Source organism: Pyrus communis, chromosome 12, assembly GCF_963583255.1.
Source record: "Pyrus communis chromosome 12, drPyrComm1.1, whole genome shotgun sequence".
In the NCBI taxonomy this organism is placed as follows: Eukaryota; Viridiplantae; Streptophyta; class Magnoliopsida; order Rosales; family Rosaceae; genus Pyrus; species Pyrus communis.
The window spans coordinates 3,754,753-3,774,201 of NC_084814.1; the positions used below are offsets into that span (position 1 = coordinate 3,754,753).

The following is a 19,449-nucleotide window of genomic DNA, read 5'->3' on the forward strand; positions in this document are numbered from 1 at the left end:
AAAGTCCTCGAACAAAAAAAGCCCAACAACTTATTATTGAAATGACTAATTTATCTCTAACATATTTAGTTCATGAGGTTTTCATTAGTCAATGGCAATTTTGGAATTTTCAAACTATTATTAGGATGACTAATTTGGCCCTATTATATTTAGTTGCTTCTTGTTGAGATTTTTACTAACCAGGGACCTTTTGGGGTTTTTCAACCATTTTGTCTTTTTCTGAGTAGAACGATATTTTACATTAAGAGGAAGGGGAGTTCGGCTAAGCCACATAATAGACAACCTAATTTGGTATCAAATTCGCCATATATGAGATTTGAACTTAATACTTCTCACTTGAGGAATACTAATAGACCATTGTACTGAGTGACAACCATTTTGTCTTTTTAAAGAGTTATAAATTTCTCTTTCAGTTCATAGAACAAAATAAAAAAATGCATAAGGTGAGTAACTTTTATGGAATGACTTCACTGTCCTATAATATGTTAGTGACATATCAACCCATTAAGATGTTAATGAGTTGCCATTAACAGTAGAGATTTTTCAGCCCATGACGTTATGACATAATATAAAACTGAGATTGATAAAATAAGATAAAATTAAACTAAATAGATTTTAACGAGTATTCATTAACAACTCGGTTAATTTTTCACATGTGACAGCGTCATAGGCTCAAAATTGTTGTCATTGTTACCGCATGAGACAAATGGACTAGAGGGCCAGCCGTCCGACCAAAAACAAAAGAAGACGGCGCCAATTTCAATCCCAAGATAAGGTTCTTGCGTTCTCTATTTCCCTCTTCTAATCCTCTCTCGCGCAATTTTGTGGCTCTCAATCTCCTTCCTTGATATACCACCCACGCCCTTCTGTTCTGAAGAGAAAGAGGAGAGAGGGGGAGAGAAACAAAGCCATTCTGATAAACCCTAAACCATGACTACTCTACAAGCTTCGCTTCTTCTCAGCCTTTCACTCTCTCCAACACCTTCTTCTAAATTCAAACGTTTTCAGCTCTCCCGCTCCTCCGCCTCTTTTACTTGGACCCCTAATCTTTATCAAGCTGCGCCTCCAAGTTGTCAAAGTTTCGGATTTGTCCATCGTACTTTATCGATTTCTTGCACATTGCACCCTGACAATGCCAGTACGAATCAAGAATCGGACTTGGCGGTGAGTTCTGAAGTTGAAGAATCGAGTTTGAATGAATTTAGTGGTGGGAATAATTCAGTATCCAATGTGGGTAAGCCGGAAACTGAGGAATTTGGCGGAGAAAGGTTGGATTTTGAGGTGGAGAGTACGTCTGGGGAAATGGGTTTGGAGAATGGGGACGGAAAGAGTGAGAAGGTGGCGGAAATGGAGGGAAAGAGTGGGAATTTGGTTGGGCAGAAGAATGGAAATGGGATGCCATTGGTGGTGTTCTTGATGGGGTTGTGGGCAACTACAAGAAGTGGGTTCTCGAAGGTGTTGGCTTCCGATTGGTTCAGTTGGTGGCCATTTTCGCAGCAGGAAAAGCGGTTGGAGCGTTTGATTGCAGAGGCTGATGCCAATCCCAAGGACGCTGTAAAGCAGAGTGCTTTGCTGGCTGAGCTCAACAAGCACAGGTTAAGCCATAGAGTATAATAATTATACTTTGTGTTATAATTTCTATTAACTCGTGAAAAGATAAGTTTTCCATTTTCTAAAGTTTATAATGTTATGTTGCTGTTCGTATATAATGGGATAACCAATTCAAGTGAACCATACGACTGTATTAGTCTCAGTCAATAGTGGAAGGAAACCATTTGCTATGGAAAGATTTCAACTGTGTAAATATTCTCATTAAACTACAAAAGGTAGTTTGGTGTTCCAAGAGCTGTGCGGTTATGTCCTTTCTTTGTTTGGTGTTCCCTTTGATAGTTTCATATTCTTTGTTGAGTGGCTATGCTCATGGAGTGGAGGTTTTGTGAAGAGGAATAATAGGGCTGTTGGAAGTCTTGAAAGATTATCCTCTTGGGTACTTTTTGTGCTCTCATTGGTTGGAAAGCAGTAGGCGTAATTTTTGGAGTGGAAGTTTCTGACTGGGAGTTAACTTAGACTTAATCAGTGTTTTGAATTTGTCCTTTCTTTGGGCATGCAATTTTTGAATTTGTTCTTTATTCATGTTTACTGATTGATAGGAAACTTGGTAAAGGAAAAGAGAATGAAGTTCTTAACTAATTACTTAAGAGGCTTCAAATTGATTTAACTTTTTATTCATATCTCTGGAGATTAAAATATAAAACCTTTTTCTTTGTTGAATGAATAGGATAGATTTTCAATTTTTGGCAATCCAAAGATGATTTCATGTTTATACACTTTAGTTACCATTTAGTTAATTCTACTTCCGCGTCATGTTTGATTCTATCAAAATAGATTTGGTTTCATATTTCAATATATATACGAAATACTTATGCATAATTGTAATTTTTCATCTTCCTTGGAGGACTAACACATGAGCAATTGGTTTGATTTATTTGTTAGTCAACCTTTGGGTATTCTCCCCCCTGCCTAGCACTGTTCCAGTTAATTAATCTTTTGGTATTTTCTTTCAGTCCTCAGTCTGTCATCAAGCGCTTTGAACAAAGGGATCATAGTGTGGACAGTAAAGGAGTTGCTGAGTATCTTCGAGCTCTTGTGGTCACTGATGCTATTTCTGATTATCTTCCAGACGACGAATCCGGAAAGCCGTCTAGCCTTCCTTTATTGGTAATCATGTTGTCCTGCATTATTTTTTTGTAGCTCTTCCCTGTCCTCTCTTAAAAGGAAAAAAACTCTTCTTTATTGTTTTTATCTACTATAATATCACATCCCTTATCTTCCTGTTTTGGGTTCTTAGTTCTTACGTACTGATCCTTTAGTGTGTCACTTCCTTTCGTGGTTTAATAAAAGTCCAAATTATATGAATGAACCACTAATATACTAGAGGAGAAACGAAAAGAGGCACTAAGGCCTTTCACAGTAGTTTGAGTGAGTGTTATAACTATATATAGGAATCAGGCAGCCTGAGTTTTACTTATAACACTACTGCTACACTAGTGCAAGTTCAATAACTGTAAGAGTCATATTCTTTTTTATAAAATTAGATTTTGCATAATTATAAGTATCAAACTCATGAGTTTAATATAATGATCATGAGTTCAATACATTGGTATCACACTCAAATTTTTTGGCCAAATGTAGGCGGTGATTCCTATATGAGTTCAATATATTGGTATTACACTCACTTTTTTTGTCTTACTGTGAAAGGCCTTAGCCTATGAAATTAATTCGGATCGAAATATTTAATGGGTAAATAAATGTCCTGATGGTTATGTAGTTGTAGATCCATATATTATAGTAGGCTACCTAAGGGTATTTAATCTATTGGTCAGGCCCTTGGTTTGCTCCCAAGTGGTCTGGGGTTTGACTCTCTCCCATGGTACCCACCTAGCAAATGCTAGAGTTTCTTGCTCCCCAAATGTTGTGGGGTCTAGCGGGGGGGCCTAGTGATTAGTCGGGTCAAAGACTCGGAGGCACTAGTTTAAAAAAATATATATATATATATATATATATATATATATATTAGAGTAGGCTTGAAAAGATTGGAAAATGGGTCAAAGCATATATAAGCTCATTTCATTAATGCGGAAGTAGGATTGTTATTTTAACCCCAGGAGCTTCCCATGGACACTTGCTATTCATACGGTGTTCCATGCATTCAGATTCTACGTGAGATGAGTGTGTGTTGCCAAAATAAAGCACTGCATAAACTCAGTCATTGTATAAGAATGATATGTACAGTAACTTGTCTGTACATTTTAGTTGGAATGTTACCAAGACAAGATTGTAATGGTTCTATGTCACTTCCTGCACAATAGATAAAATTAGAAGCTCTTGATGCACCGATATTATGACTGGAAGACCGATTCTTTAATCACAGTAGGAACAGATTCCAAATGATTAGCATCGGAAATTAGAGAGATTAAAGCAATACAATCAATGCAGAGTAGGTCCACACAACAAGCATCTTCTTCTTGTTTTCAAGAAATAGTTAGATATCTTTATTGAACCTCAGTAGAGACATTTAGGCAAAACAGAATGAAACTTTTTGTTAACTACATAATGTCAATCATTAATAGATCTGTTAGTTGGTTTTCTGTTCTTTGTTTTTGTTGTGGTGTTTGGGCTGGTCTGCTGGACTACCCTCTCCATGTGCCTTTTTCTTTCTCCTAATAAAATTCTCTCCGTATCAAATTTTTTTAAGGAAAACTAATGAAAAGGGCTCGAAAACTTTTAAGTTTTAATGATAAGGACAAAATAAAGGGTAAAGTGAATAGTACCATGATTGACTTTTTAGTTTTAAAATTTGGTTTTTTGTTTAAGTGAACAATACTGGGAGCTTTTCGTTAAAGTTCCCATTTTTTTATTAGAATTGTACTCATATTTCCTGCTGTACTCGAGTAACCTCAGGGAAAAAAAGCTCCCCACACCTTTCTATTACTCTTAACTGTGCTCTTGCAACATTTAATTTCTTCCTAATTTTTATTTTTGTGGCATATTTCCCTTTGTTTGGTACTTTCATTCTCTGGACATGCCTTTATCTTCTTTTTGTGTCCCCTGTGATATAGTAGTTTTATTTGAATGAGTGAGTATATATGCAGCTACAAGAGCTGAAGCAGCGTGCATCAGGCAACATGGACGATCCCTTTCTGAGCCCTGGCATAAATGAGAAGCAGCCATTGCATGTGGTGATGGTAAGTTTCAGTTCGAACTGTAATCTTGGTGCAGACAAAGGTTGTCAGCGTTGTGTTCTTTTGTACTGGTTTGCATTGTTTTGATTTTCATTACATACTCTCTCCCTCTCTCTCTCGCCCTCTCCCTCTCCCTCTCTCTCCCCGCCCCCTTGCTTCTCTTTTAATCCTTATTCCTGAATCCTAATACACATCTCATTTATTAGGTTGAACCTAAAGTATCAAATAAATCTCGTTTTGCACAAGAGATTATATCAACTATCTTGTTCACAGTTGCTGTTGGATTAGTGTGGTATGAACATTTCATTTTCGTAGTCTCTCTCCCTCTCTGTGTATTTACTGGTTGCTTGCATTTAATCTCAAGTGTTCATGCTCTTTAATGTGGAACTTGGTAAGGTTCGTGGGTGCTGCTGCTCTTCAAAAGTACATAGGGAGCTTGGGTGGGATAGGTACATCTGGTGTTGGCTCAAGTTCTTCCTATGCCCCAAAAGAGTTGAATAAAGAAGTGACTCCCGAGAAGGTAGATGCTTAATGTTCTGCAATCAGATTATTGATAGTATCTAAGACTTTCTACAATTAGTTTCTCTCTCTCTTCTCTTCTCTTCTCTTTTGGTTCCATGAATCAGGAATTAATGTTGTAATATACGCTGATTGCTTAAAGTCTGCAAAGAAAATTTAACATAGAATTTAATAAAGAGAAGCTAACCTTTTAAATGGGATAATTAGTCTCATGTTTTGCTGCGAGTTGTGTGCTATTTAGTAACTAGATTGGTACTCATCAAGACAAAAATGAATGCTCAAATTGTTACTGTCATGATTTTGTAGTTAAAAATTTGGTAGTCTATGCATTAATTGAGGTTTTCTTTTTGGTTTGGAGGGGCCTATGAATCAGTCATGGAGTTCAAACTGGTTGACAAACCATTTTCATTGTTTTCTTGCAGAATGTTAAAACATTTAAAGATGTAAAAGGTTGTGATGATGCAAAGAAGGAACTTGAAGAGGTTGTGGAGTACCTGAAAAACCCAACTAAGTTTACTCGCCTTGGGGGCAAGTTACCTAAGGTTTGTGTTAGATTTTGGATTGTATGTTTCATTCTTCTCGGTAGATATACTTTTATATTCTTTGCTACTCAAAAGCTGCAAGGAGAATCTTGTTTCCTTAGAATTGCTGTAATACATTAGTATTTGTCCCTCCAACACATACACATACTTTTTTCATGTTTTAACTAAAATCACATACTTTGTTGTTGTATTCTAATTTTGCATGTGTCATTGATGAATTATTGATTGGTTTAACATCCGAAGTCTTATTCAGGCCCTTCATGCTTTAAACGAAAGTTTCATTGATGTCAATATTTCCACTGATTTATCTGTAAATTTCGACCCATATATATTTCATCGACAATTTAATCGGGATCATGCATGAGCGATTTTTATTTATTTATTCATTTTTTGCTTGATATAACATACGGGTCTAAGATATACTTAAATTGCAGGGAATTCTTTTGACAGGAGCACCAGGAACTGGAAAGACTTTACTTGCTAAGGTAAGTTGATTTATTATCCTCAATTTTCTTGAAAATTTATGGTTGGAGTTATCAAATGTTATATTTGATCCCAGTAATGCTTTTTGACACTTATAAATTAATATGCTCCTTAGAATTCATATCCAAACTTCTCCTGCTGCCAAATGACAAGCATTTTGTTAAGATGTTTTAAATTTGGTTTTAATGTAACACATGTTAACACCAGAATAAAGCTTCTAGAGTCCCTTATCGACCGCAGACGAAAACAGGGGACTCTCCTCATCTACAAAAGGAGATCTTTCTCCCACAATTTACCCGGGATTATCTTATTCTACTTAATCCATTATTAGAACTCACTAAATGATGATGATGTCTAAACCCTTGTTCATGTAAATTCTACATAATGGGAACTCCTCTATGCTGGTAGACATAGCCTAACTTAGGGTGAACCACATGCATCTTGTGTTTGCTTCCCTTATCTCTTGTCTCTTTACATACTATCCTCACTAGGTGACTAAAGCAACCTAGCAAGGGTCATATCTTGACACTTGCCGCTGTTCCAAAGTCAACCCGGTTTTGTGCATCAACACCTATCTTAAATGTTTATTGTGATAGTTTATTTTTCTTGTAATGTGCAAATTATGTATAATCTGATTTATGTTGGACCTTGAAGGCTATTGCTGGAGAAGCTGGTGTACCATTTTTCTATAGAGCAGGATCTGAATTTGAAGAAATGTAAGTCATCTTTGACTTTATTTTTTTTTTTCCATAAAAAAATATGTCAACCTTAAGTGTGTTTTTTTTTTTTAAGCTTTATGGTTTCCCATATTTCTTTTTTGGTGTCTCCGACACTTTTTCTCTGCTTGGGTTGTAGGATGCACTAAAAAGTGTAAGAAACAATTTTCTTTTATTTATATAAGTAGGTTTGCTTACTATTAAGCTAGATTCTACTGAGAATAATTTGAAGTACTGGTGTTTTGGACTGGTGAAATAATTTATACTATTTATTGGAGATGGTTAAAATCAATTATCCTATGCAGTACAACTCATATGTTCATCATAAGTTATATTCTGTCATCTATCTCAGGTTTTTTAAAAACATAATTTCCTTGTAATATTTCTCACCAATGAAATACCATTTATCTATTAAATGTTTTATATATTTATTTTTAAAATTTCATCTCTGTAAACCTTTTCCTGCACTGTTTGTTATCTAACCCATTATTATGAGGTCAGTACCTGAAAATTGAATTGTAGCCCTTGCTCATTATTTAAATTGTTTCAGTACTTTTTTTAAGTATTTTTTTTTCTTTCCTTAGTTATCTTGTGTGAACTGATATTGCTTTGATATGGGAATTACTTAATATTACCATGTCCATAGTGATCTCATGTTATTTGAATGACAGGTTTGTTGGAGTTGGTGCTCGCCGTGTAAGGTCCTTATTCCAAGCAGCCAAAAAAAAGGTTTGTGGTTGATGAGGCATTCTTTGGTGAAAATTTGGCACGCATGGAAAACTTTTTTATTAGAATATGGATTGGAAACTTTTAATTGAGGCAACTAGTCATCATGAAAGAACCGCAATAAAAAAGATGAAATAATTTGGCATGCACATACATAAAATAGAGACAAAATGATCACAACTGTGCCCATATGGTATTCCCTGTGTAAAGCGGGACAGGCTAGGGAAAGAAACTATGTGAGATTAAGAGAAGAGACTACAGAGATGGAGTTACAAGCACTTAGAAAAGGATCTTAGTATGGTAGGTAAGGCTTCTAGAGGTGGGATGATGAGAAATGAGAATCACATAGCCAAATAAATGGATAAGTTATTCCACGAAATTCAACTGACAGCAATGTTCTTGATTCTCGACACAGTTGTTGCGAGGGCCCATAAAGGAGAGAAGAGGAACCAATCCAGCCTCAGCCTCCATAATGAAACCATAAAATATTCTCATGCTCCTCGTCATTTAACCCCCATTTCGCTCACACAATAGTCTTCATTTTGTTTTCATAGGGTAATAGCATTCCTCAGAATTTGTTATTATTATTTTCTAAAATTGTGCACGCTGCCATACAAATGATTTGTTATGTTCTTTGCACGTGTTTCTTATTATTTATTGTAAGATTTCAAAATGTCACAGGCTCCTTGCATCATCTTTATTGATGAAATAGATGCTGTTGGGTCCACTAGGAAACAATGGGAAGGGCATACGAAGAAAACGCTGCATCAACTACTTGTAGAAATGGATGGTTTTGAGCAGAATGAGGTATATTAAAGCACTGTCAAGCATAGTTCAAGGTTTAATAATTGAAGTCTTTCTAGTTTATATAGTTTAAAGGTAGTTACACCTTTATCTGCAGATTTATTGTTTGGGGTTTCTCTATAAGATTAATGTATAAGGTGTCATTAAATATGTCTTAGAGTTCGTAAGTGTATTAGTGTGGATATGTCAGAGTTCCTAAGAATATTAATGTGGATCTTTCCTGTTTCTTACCAATTAGCCTAGAAAAGGTTGTAAGCTTATAAATTTTGAATTAGTAAACCAAGGTCTGTTATTTCCTGCTTGTTTGTGCGGCATCAGTTGACTTGGAGTGATTCCAAGGCACCTTCGGTGTGGTCGGTATGATGCCGGAATTTTTCTAATTTCTGTATGGAATTATTTTGATACACCTTTGGTGATGCCAAAGGCTGGAGCGAGTCCGAACCTATATTTATTCCCATCTCTTGTTACTGTCCTACATCAGCCATTACCTGTATTGATGGTTTCATATTTGATATATCTAAATTGTTATAATTTGTGAAGGGAATAATTCTGATGGCTGCAACAAACTTGCCTGATATTCTTGATCCAGCATTGACAAGGCCTGGTAGATTTGATAGGCATGTAAGTTATTTATATCATCTATTGATTACACTATTTTATTTTTATGATTTCATTTCATTTTATAAGCATCAATTCATTACACTATCTTTTATCTTGGGAAATGGTTTGGAGATTGCAAGTGCAGATGAAAGCCTTTTGTTATGTTGGCATTATAGTAAGATCACTTAGGGATAGCTCTTTCTTTGAGAATTTTCTGAATTTGAATATACCTGTTGTTTATTGTTTGTGGTATTCTTTACTGGTTTTCTTTTTGTAATTAAGGTTGGTGATGCAGTTTGGTTTCCTGTTTTAGAGCATCCTAGATCTCTGCTCCGGTAAACATGTTGTCCATTATTTCTACTACTTCCTTTAAATTTGTAGAAACTGAAGCCACAAAAATTAGTGAGCAACAAAACTTTCTTCTAGCAACGATCAAGGTCTCCTTGCTAATTTCCACTTCCAATCACCTATAAGATGTTGAAAGCCTTGTTAATCAAGACCACTTAAACACTAGGTTGACACGCAAACCAGAAACATGGCTTGTAAATTCGTAATCCTTCAACATCAACTTCCAACCAAGATCTCTCTAGAAGTACCAATTCCCAATATCTAACACAGCGGAAAATATAGGAACGCCATAGAGCAGCATCTAAACCAAAGAACACAACAATTTGAATCCATCATACTAATTAAACTCTCAAACTTTGTAATGATGGACTGGAATTTGAATATTACAACAGAAAACTAGGCTTTTAAAATGCCACCATAACCTAATCCTTCTTGGTAATATAACAAGGACAGTGGAATTGGAATGAAAAATCCTAATTAATAAAGGGGAAAGAAAAACCAAATAGGAAAAGGAAAACTAATGAAGTCTTTATAGGATAATCATCTTAATCGAGCTTGTAGTCCATCACCACCTCCACTAGGGAAAAGCTTGACCTCAAATTCCCTACTGCATACAATGGCATCCCAATAATATGGCAGGTAAATGACATGGGTATTGTCATTAATCTTCTTGAGGATTTTGTAAGGGCCATAATTACTAGACTTCAACTTATTGTAAGTACCAACAGGGAATCTCTCATTCCTTAGAGGAATCATTCAATCATCACATGGTCCCTTCAATGAACACCTTGGCTTTTTCATATGTAAATTTGCACCGGTTTTATACTTTACATTCATGTCCTCTAACTTCTTTTTAACATCCTCTTGGATTACTTTTACACCTTTCCAAAGGTTTTAGCTGTCAAACTAAATCCATGGACTTTGGGAAGCTTCATTAAATCTACAACATGCTTAGGAACAGAAACATAAACTGGTGACGCTATTGGTTTTAGGATGCGTAATGCCAAACACCTTCCATAAGGTAAGAAAAGGCCAAGAAACTTTTTATCATGACCAGATGTAATTGAGGAAGTCTATGTAATATGACCACTTCTCAAATGAACAACCTTGCTTTGTTTGATGTATCAGCAGTCTTCTATGAGGAATAAATGTGCCATATTCGAATACCTCAAGAAAAGATTCCACTCCTCTTTGTGCACCAGGCAGTCCCAAAGTCACTGCTATATTATTTTATACAATTCAATTTTTGGGAACACTTTGTATAGGGATGAGGTGGAGATCTCACATTTACACTTTGCAGATGACACTATATATTTTCTACTTGTGAAGGAGCAGGAGTTTGGAACTTATTCATGATTCTGAAAGTTTTTGGTATTTTTTATGGGATGAAAATGAATAAGAAAAATTGTTCAATTGCAGGGATAACATACCGGAGTTTTGGTTTATGAATTACCATTGCCTTTGGTTTGTGTTATGGGAAGATGGCATTATAAATACTTCGGTCTTCCATTAGGGTGGAGATGGTGAATTTTTTTTTCTTTCTAAAGGTGGAAATTTACCATTGCCTTTGGGTTGTGTTATGGGAAGTAGCATGCCAATCTATTGTTTTTCATTGTTAGGATTCCTATAAATGTGGCTAAAAGGCTTGAGTATGATGCAAAATTTTCTGTGGGATGGGTAAATGAAAGAAACAAGGATCATGTGGTAAGATGGAATGTGATAGCTCAAGTAAACGACGGGTGTCTTAGGGGTGGGAAACTTGGCGAAGAGGAAAAAAACTATGCTTGGAAAAAAAGGCTGAATCTTTTAATACTTCCATGGCTGGTTTGTATTTCATCCCCTTTCCTTTTATCTTTGGATTTTGGGGCGCAGTAATTTGAATGACGTAGAGCAGGAGGAGCTAACTGAGCTATTTTCTCTATGAGAAATTATTGTGCTGATCCATCTAGACAGGATAAAGAATGAATTGGAATCTTCAGAAGATTCTTCTTGTAAGTCAAAGGCTAATGGACAAGGCTAAAGTACCACCTGAGGTCAAGGTTCTAGTTTGGGTTATTGCTCAAAGGAAGGTGAATACCTTTTGGTATCGGTGAGGAAACCTTATTGGTGCCTTTATATTCAATCATGTGCAACGTGCAAAAGTGATCTGAAATGTTTGAATCAACCACTTCTTCTCACTTTTGAGTTGTATTTTCGTTGTGGTTAATGTTAATGCTGCTTTGGAGGCCACTTTTAGTTTGGCAATTCCATCTACTTGCGATGTATTATTAACTGAAGAATTAAAGTTTTCTTGAAGATAGAAAAGGGGTTTGGAGCTAGGAAGATAGGCTGGGCTGGCAATACGTTGGGCTGTTTGGTTGGAGAGGAATAGGAGAATTTTTAAAGTTGTACAGTCCAGAACTTGAACGACCAATGGGAGAGAGTTCAACAATTGGCATCCTTGCTGCATTGGGATTGTTCTTTGCATGTTGCACATGATTGAATATAAAGGCACCAATAAGGTTTCCTCACCTTATTGGTGCCTTTATATTCAATCATGTGCAACGTGCAAAAGTGATCTGAAATGTTTGAACCAACCACTTCTTCTCACTTTTGAGTTGTATTTTCGTTGTGGTTAATGTTAATGCTGCTTTGGAGGCCACTTTTAGTTTGGCAATTCCATCTACTTGCGATGTATTATTAACTGAAGAATTAAAGTTTTCTTGAAGATAGAAAAGGGGTTTGGTGCTAGGAAGATAGGCTGTGCTGGCAATACATTGGGCTATTTGGTTGGAGAGGAATAGGAGAACTTTTAAAGTTGTACATTCCAGAACTTGAACGACCAATGGGAGAGAGTTCAACAATTGCCATCCTTGCTGCATTGGGATTGTTCCATGTTTAGGAACTAATCTTTTCATCTATCGCCCTCCTTGCCCTTAGCTTTATTGAAATGCTGCAGTAGATTAGCTTATTCTTAGTTGTTGTCCAGGCTTACTCTGATATGCAAGTTTGGTGACAGTTTTCATGAGCACGTATAATTTTCATCTTTTCTCAGTAAAAGAAATTCAGTCTGCTTAGAAAATCAGTTCATGACATTTGTTTTAGATTTATGTAGGTTTTATAATCAATTTATCCGTAGAAATTTTTGTTTGGCTTTGAAAGATAGTAGACTGACAAATATTATTGAATAGATTGTTGTTCCTAATCCGGATGTGCGAGGTCGTCAAGAAATATTGGAGCTCTATCTACAGGACAAACCATTGGGTGATGATATAGATGTTAAAGCTATTGCTCGTGGGACACCAGGATTCAATGGGGCAGGTCAAGTCCTTTCATTCTATTAAATTAGCATTTCTTTCATAGAAAATTGTGTTTTTGTCTCAATGTTTGTGTCTGCTGGCCTGAACCTCTCCATTTCTGTATTTTCTTTTTTCGTTCTCTACTTGGTCAGATCTTGCAAACTTGGTAAATATTGCTGCCATTAAAGCTGCTGTTGATGGCGCTGAGAAGCTGACTGCTTCACAGTTGGAGTTTGCGAAGGACAGGATTGTTATGGGTACTGAAAGGAAAACAATGTTCATATCTGAGGATTCGAAAAAGGTATTCATATCCTTCACATGTAAATTGAATTTAATGTTACAACCTCCGTTTGTATTGAACGTTTTGTTCATTTTGAAGTTATGCTTGATGATTGTTTGTGTTCTTAAAGTTCAGTTTACACGTGCATGATGATAAAACTGTGTTCTTAAAGTTCAATTTCATGTTGAGAACCAGTTCAAACCTGTGCTGCTTTTGAAATCATTCTTGAAATCTGGGTACTCTGACCACACATGTGATTGAAAAGACTAGAATAGTATAATTGGAAAAGATCTAAGGACACAGATTTTCTTTAGGAGATACGGCATATGATAACGGTAACGGTATGAGAATTTATATGAGTAGAACAAAGATAAAGATTATGGCCCGAGCATCACACATTCACATGTGTGACAATCTAAAACAGATCTTTGCTTAGGACTTGCTTCTTAACTGTTGGGACATGGTTTATATTTTAGAGTGTGGCGTCCAGTGTTAGGCTATACTTTTTACCCCGATACCCATAACCTAACTGAACCTGAAGCCTAATTGGGCAAGGAAAAAGAAGCTTCAAAGGACAAGGAGCTTTGTTTAAATGATTGGAGCATCTGTTTAAAAACATGTACACTGGGCACCCTTCTAGAGGGGATGCCCTTGTTGTAGTCATTAGTATATTCACTAATTAGGAAAGAAAAAGGGTCTGCTTTACGGATGCCTCACAAACAATTTCGACAAAAGTGCCTTGTTGTTTATTGGTTTTAACATTCTTTGCACTTTAATTAAGGGCTGCATTTTATCTAGTCATGCTTTGGGAAAAAAGAAAAATAAAAAAAAGACTGCTGTTTTGTTTACTGTAATGATCCAGCCCCTTTTTCCCTCTCCCACCTGATAGAGAACCAAGCCCACAATTTAAGTGTTTCGAAACTCTATTTTCTCTTGAGACCTACCAGTTAATGCCACGTATATCTTCTCTTCTATGTTTCAGTCTGAAGAAGGCAGTAGCTTGACACACATTTTGACACTTTCTTAGGTCGTACACCCTAAGGTATTTCAACAGCCCAACTGTCTATCTTTTAGATCTCTTTCAGATCATCTCTGCTAATAATAACCCAAACCCGAAACTAGTGGCAGCCATTTTCTTCACTACAAATGAATGTCTAAACGGTTTTGAATCTGTCTAATTTTTTGCTAGGATGATCATGAATGATGAATTGTCCATTATGGAATGGATTGGGAACTACCATATATATATGTGTGTGTGTGTGTTGTATTTATACACACACACACATGATCGGGAGACATTTTTTGACACATCTTAACAGACATGATCGGGAGACATTTTTTGACACATCTTAACAGACATTTTAGACTGTTGGATTAAAGTACTTTCAATGGTTGAGATTGAACCCATTATCATAAAGTAATTCAAATTACCATAACAATTTGACAGTTGATAGTTGCATTCTTCTCTCTCTTTCCTCGATTGCCGTGCCCTAATTTTACCTGTCTTAATTTTTCTCTTCTTGTTTCTCTCTTTTCTACTTCAACTCTCATGTTAGGAATCCATTAGTTTCCCTAGCCATTGTTATACTGTTTACATCAATTTAGCTCTGAATCTGATCATTTAAGTATTAACTCAAGAAGTGAGGTCATCCAAGTGAGGGAACCTCAATTCACTGTTACAATAGAACGAAGTTTTTGAAGCCACTGAACCTGTAATCTTTCACATTGGATAATCCCTTGAATAATTATTTTAAGGGACACCTTGTCACCTTGTGTACTCACTCCAGATTTTATTTCAAGTTTCAACAATCTAATTTATTTTTTTAGGTATCCCTTAACGATGAATCTTGCAAATTAGACAAATCCAAAACCACTAAGCCATCTATTTGTACCCCCAAAAACATAGACAAATAAGGTGTTTCAAGAACCCTGAAAGGACAATCATCTAATTAAGTGGGTTAATGGTTTCGGGGTTGAGTATTTTTCCAAGGATGATCTTTGAGGGAAGACGTAAAAATAGATGGTTCAAATTATTGAAATACAATATAGATGGGGACTAGTTTTGGGGTACACTCCATGTTCTTTTACATTGATGCGAACCATTTATTTTTCAAATCTCCATTCATAGATTATCCTTGCAAGAAATCAAATCAATTTGAAACCATTACCTTTTTTATTCTTATGAGCAAATTTGAATGTTTCTTTGAACACAATGTTCGTCAATTTCTTTGAGCACAATTAGATACCTCAGTCACACCTGATTTTGCTAATATTTGCAAGGGTGTTCCGTGAAGTGAAACTTGAATAGATAGTTCGGATCGTTGAAATTCAATGTGGAGTGGCCCCACAACTAGTCTCCCATATCTTAGAAAACATGTATATACATAATGTATATATTTGTCTATCTTTGGAATGGACGTGCTTTGACCTTATATCAATAATGCATCAATAGCGTGTCAATGGATGCATCAAATTGATACGTTATGTTGGTGACAATGATCATGACAAATTATTGATGCCAGCTTTAAATAAAGAACGGACAAATGTTATTGTAGACGGAATATTAGTAAGGGTTGTCGGACTTAGCTGAGAAGAGAATGAAGTTGGATGTGCAAAACAGATTGAATTTGTGAGTTTGTTCATATGTTGTTGTGGGAATGGCAGTAGTGAGTCAGTGATTGTGATAGCAGCCTCCTTTTTCCTGGTTTGGTTTTTTCAGTGATAGTAAAGAGTTTAAATATATGTATGTAGGTGATGTAGTCATATTGTCATCTGTTTTGCCTCTATATTCTAGTGCAGATTCTAATTTGGACCATTGCGTCCAGAAACGTTTTAGTTATTACAAATAGTCTGCTTACAGTTTGACCTTGCATTGTTATTTGCTAATATGCTTACCCATCGTTCAGCTCACGGCATATCATGAAAGTGGTCATGCAATTGTTGCTTTGAATACTGAGGGGGCACATCCAATTCACAAGGCAACAATTATGCCTCGTGGGTCTGCTTTAGGAATGGTCACCCAGCTCCCATCAAATGATGAGACATCAGTTAGCAAGAGGCAGTTGTTAGCCCGTCTTGATGTCTGTATGGGAGGAAGAGTGGCAGAAGAGATCATCTTCGGTCAGGATTATATCACAACTGGAGCAAGCAGTGATCTTCACACAGCTACAGAGCTTGCCCATTATATGGTATTTCTATTTTTCCTCTTATGTAAAAATTCATATTTTTCAAATCCAGTATTCATTCCCTTAAAAGTATTGATGTAAACACGTTAATATTCCTCCAAATTAATTTTATCTGCTCCTTGGATAGCTTTGCAAATTGTTCAGTCAATGCAATTGTATGTTTGAAATGGCCTTTCTTCATCTTTTGCTTAGTTATTAAATATATGCTCTGCTTTTGTAATGTTTGCCTTCAGAATTTCCATCTTGTGGTGACTGAAGCACTAGTCCTTTCTCAATTTCATCTTTTGCTCAGAAATAAGCACTTTTATGTTAATCGCCTAATGCTGTTGTCAACTTTGTGATTAAGGTATCAAACTGTGGCATGAGCAACATCATTGGGCCAGTTCATATCAAAGATCGTCCGAGTCCAGAAATGCAATCTCGTATTGACGCTGAAGTATGTTCTCGGAATCCTGGGTGATCATTATGAAATGATTATGATATTAGTTTGGGACCTAAATTTGGTTTAAATTGTTCTACAGGTGGTGAAACTGTTAAGAGAAGCATACGATCGTGTAAAAGCACTTCTGAAGAAGGTTTGTACGATATTTTATTGATTTATTTTGCACTAGATGCGTAGAACAGGATATGGGATATGGTCCCATAAAACAATATGAACATCTCCAAAAACTGGAAATCTCTCTCTCTCTCTCTCTCTCTCTCTCTCTCTCACACACACACACACACACACACACACACAAATGGTAAACCCGATTTGAAATTTGGATATGTCATCATGAGACGAGGCTTCCAATCTAGAAATTCATATCAATCAAATAGATGCAGATGGTGGATAAGGGAAGCAAAAAATAAAAAATAAAAAAGTTGATTGATGCTTTTCAATTTTATAATGCAATTTTATAGTTCAGACCCTGCCTCTTTTGTTTTTGGTAGAAGAGAAGGGGAGGAGAGTGGAGCAGAAAGAAAGAAAGATGGACAAGGAAAGGAGGTTGCCGGTGGGAGAGCTGTTGTGGAGGTTGTAGTGGGTGGATTGGGTGGCCATGTTTTGGGGGGTTTAATTTCAGTGGGTGGCTTTAACAAGGGATATGGATAAAACAGGAATTTTGATGATATTTTGTAGGTGGGGAGTGATTTCAGCAGATTTAGAGGAGTCTATAGAGCTTCACTTAAAAAAATTACGAAAACCCTTACGGTATCCTGACTGTATCCATCATCTATTCTTCTAGTTGATTCCTAGCGATACTTGAAATTCTAGTATGTCAAGAAGTTACATGGCATATATCCAGATACTTCTTTCGGGGAACATTTTATATCTGTACAAAATCTTTTATGATGCAGTCATTCTGTTGCCTTGGCACTAGAAACATTACCGCACAAGATAGTTTGATGCGTTAAGCATTTTATGTTGCCTTTACACTTGAAAATTGCACCTCTTGTTTGTTGCTTTGTTACTTTGCTTGGACTTGGCTGACTCTCCTTTTTTTTTTTAATAACATTTTTCAGCATGAAGAGGCATTGCATACATTGGCAAATGCACTTTTAGAGTACGAAACCCTTGGTGCAGAAGAAATCAAGCGTATTCTTCTTCCGTATCAGGATGGCTTGCTACCCGAGCAACAAGAGGAGCAACAAGAGGGGGATCTTGTACTGGTTTAAACTTCATCTCCTTTTCTTTGATGTAATTTTATCCTCTTTTTTTTTTTCGGGAAAAAGGGGAAAAGGAGGGGTGGGGTTTGGGGCGGGCGGAGCGGCGGCGGGGGTTGTATAGTGTATCTGATGCAGTACTGCTTACGAAACTTTTCCGATAGCATCCACACTGCGTTTTAGGAATTGTGCCCATTTAGTTTGGAACATCACTTTTACTCTCGACTTCAATTGAAGGAGGATACAAATAAACACAAATAAAGAATATTTCCACAATCTTGGCAGAATTGTTTTTATACTTTGAATTTTGTACAATGAAATGCATTATTTTGTACTAAGCTATGTTGATTGCTTTGGATGATTGAGAAAACAATATGTACCGATTGTATTCTCAATCAATTGCTTTGGAACAATTGAGGGTAACATATGGTAAAAGGTCTGTATCAACAGAGTTCATATGGCTTCACCACCTTATAGTGAGAATGATAACTCACTGCTCAAGGATAATTCACGACTATGAGTGATACCTAGCTGTATATCTTATTTCCGAAGTTAATGTAAAACAAGTACATAGAACTTATTCAATGGAAATTATAATGCAATATGATTCTTCTTAATAGGTGCGGATAATAATGTGAAACCCCTAGTGTGATTAATCGCTTTACTTTCGTGATCCAAACTCAAGTCAATTAGATAATTATTACCGAAAACACTTGACATTCTGGCCGAAGAATTTCAGGATCATAGTAACGAAGTTTTGGACCTTCACATGTCATCACGAATAAGTGGATGACCCGAACGATACACTCGTACACTTAGAGGCGTAGTGCATAATCACAAAGTTATGGACTTATTCATATGCAGGGCCGGTTTAGAGATTTTTGAGGTCCAGGATGACGTTAAAAAATATCTTCTATTTGGCTAATCACAAAGTTATGAACGGTACACTCATGCTTCGTAACTTCTGTTTGGCTACCAAGAAAGTATCTTTATATAAAATTACGAATACCGTTTTGTTTTTTGGTTAATTTACAAATACCCTTTTGTTTGTTTGCAAATGTGAATTTCGTAAATTTCAAGAAGCTGGAGAAGCGGAAGGTCCTCAGCAACATCGAGAAGGCTGGGCTTTTGTCCAAGGCGGAGGAGCTCGGGGTCAACCTGTCGTCGATTGAAAATAAAAAAAAATGTTCAACTGGTGATACAGATGACCCATTAGCTTAACGGGTTGGGTTTGAATGATCCGTTAAATTGAAGGGTCGGGTTAAACTAAACTCAAACCCAATAAACCCGACCCATTTATAGGTCTAGTTTACACATTTGACATGTCGATAGAACTCTATGCAAGAACTTGGCTAGTTTGATCGCGTTTGGTGTACTCAATCTCCATTGAGCACTTACATACTTATCTTAGTGTATAACACTAATGGCAAGAGACCCACCATTCTTTATTCGAGAGGATATAGTACGTATCGATCTATCTGAAATAAAGATATCCACAAATATAATCCTATCATCGCCAATAGTTTAGGATTGCACATACTTAAGAGGGTCTCTATCACCAGAATTCCTATGAGTTCTCCAA

General features: G+C 36.3%; 1 protein-coding gene across 1 annotated transcript; it reads left to right on the forward strand.

Moving 5' to 3' along the window:
• The first annotated feature begins 749 nt into the window (after positions 1-749).
• Positions 750-18,137, forward strand: LOC137709917 (ATP-dependent zinc metalloprotease FTSH 11, chloroplastic/mitochondrial). The gene is made up of 17 exons (XM_068448900.1): positions 750-1,595; positions 2,565-2,718; positions 4,653-4,745; positions 4,949-5,034; positions 5,139-5,262; positions 5,684-5,803; positions 6,238-6,288; positions 6,941-7,002; positions 7,674-7,731; positions 8,410-8,535; positions 9,073-9,153; positions 12,651-12,780; positions 12,911-13,059; positions 15,945-16,226; positions 16,570-16,659; positions 16,745-16,798; positions 17,727-18,137. The coding sequence occupies exons 1-17, from the start codon at positions 931-933 to the stop codon at positions 17,877-17,879; spliced, it is 2,478 nt and encodes an 825-aa protein (XP_068305001.1). The 5' UTR covers positions 750-930; the 3' UTR covers positions 17,880-18,137.
• The last annotated feature ends 1,312 nt before the right edge of the window (positions 18,138-19,449 follow it).

Excerpts from the sequence above, each read along its gene's own strand:
- LOC137709917 (XM_068448900.1), top strand. The coding sequence starts at position 931 with ATGACTACTCTACAAGCTTCGCTTCTTCTCAGCCTTTCACTCTCTCCA. Across the intron at positions 2,719-4,652 it reads CGTCTAGCCTTCCTTTATTG|CTACAAGAGCTGAAGCAGCG; the intron begins GTAATCATGTTG and ends GTATATATGCAG. Across the intron at positions 7,732-8,409 it reads TCCAAGCAGCCAAAAAAAAG|GCTCCTTGCATCATCTTTAT; the intron begins GTTTGTGGTTGA and ends AAAATGTCACAG.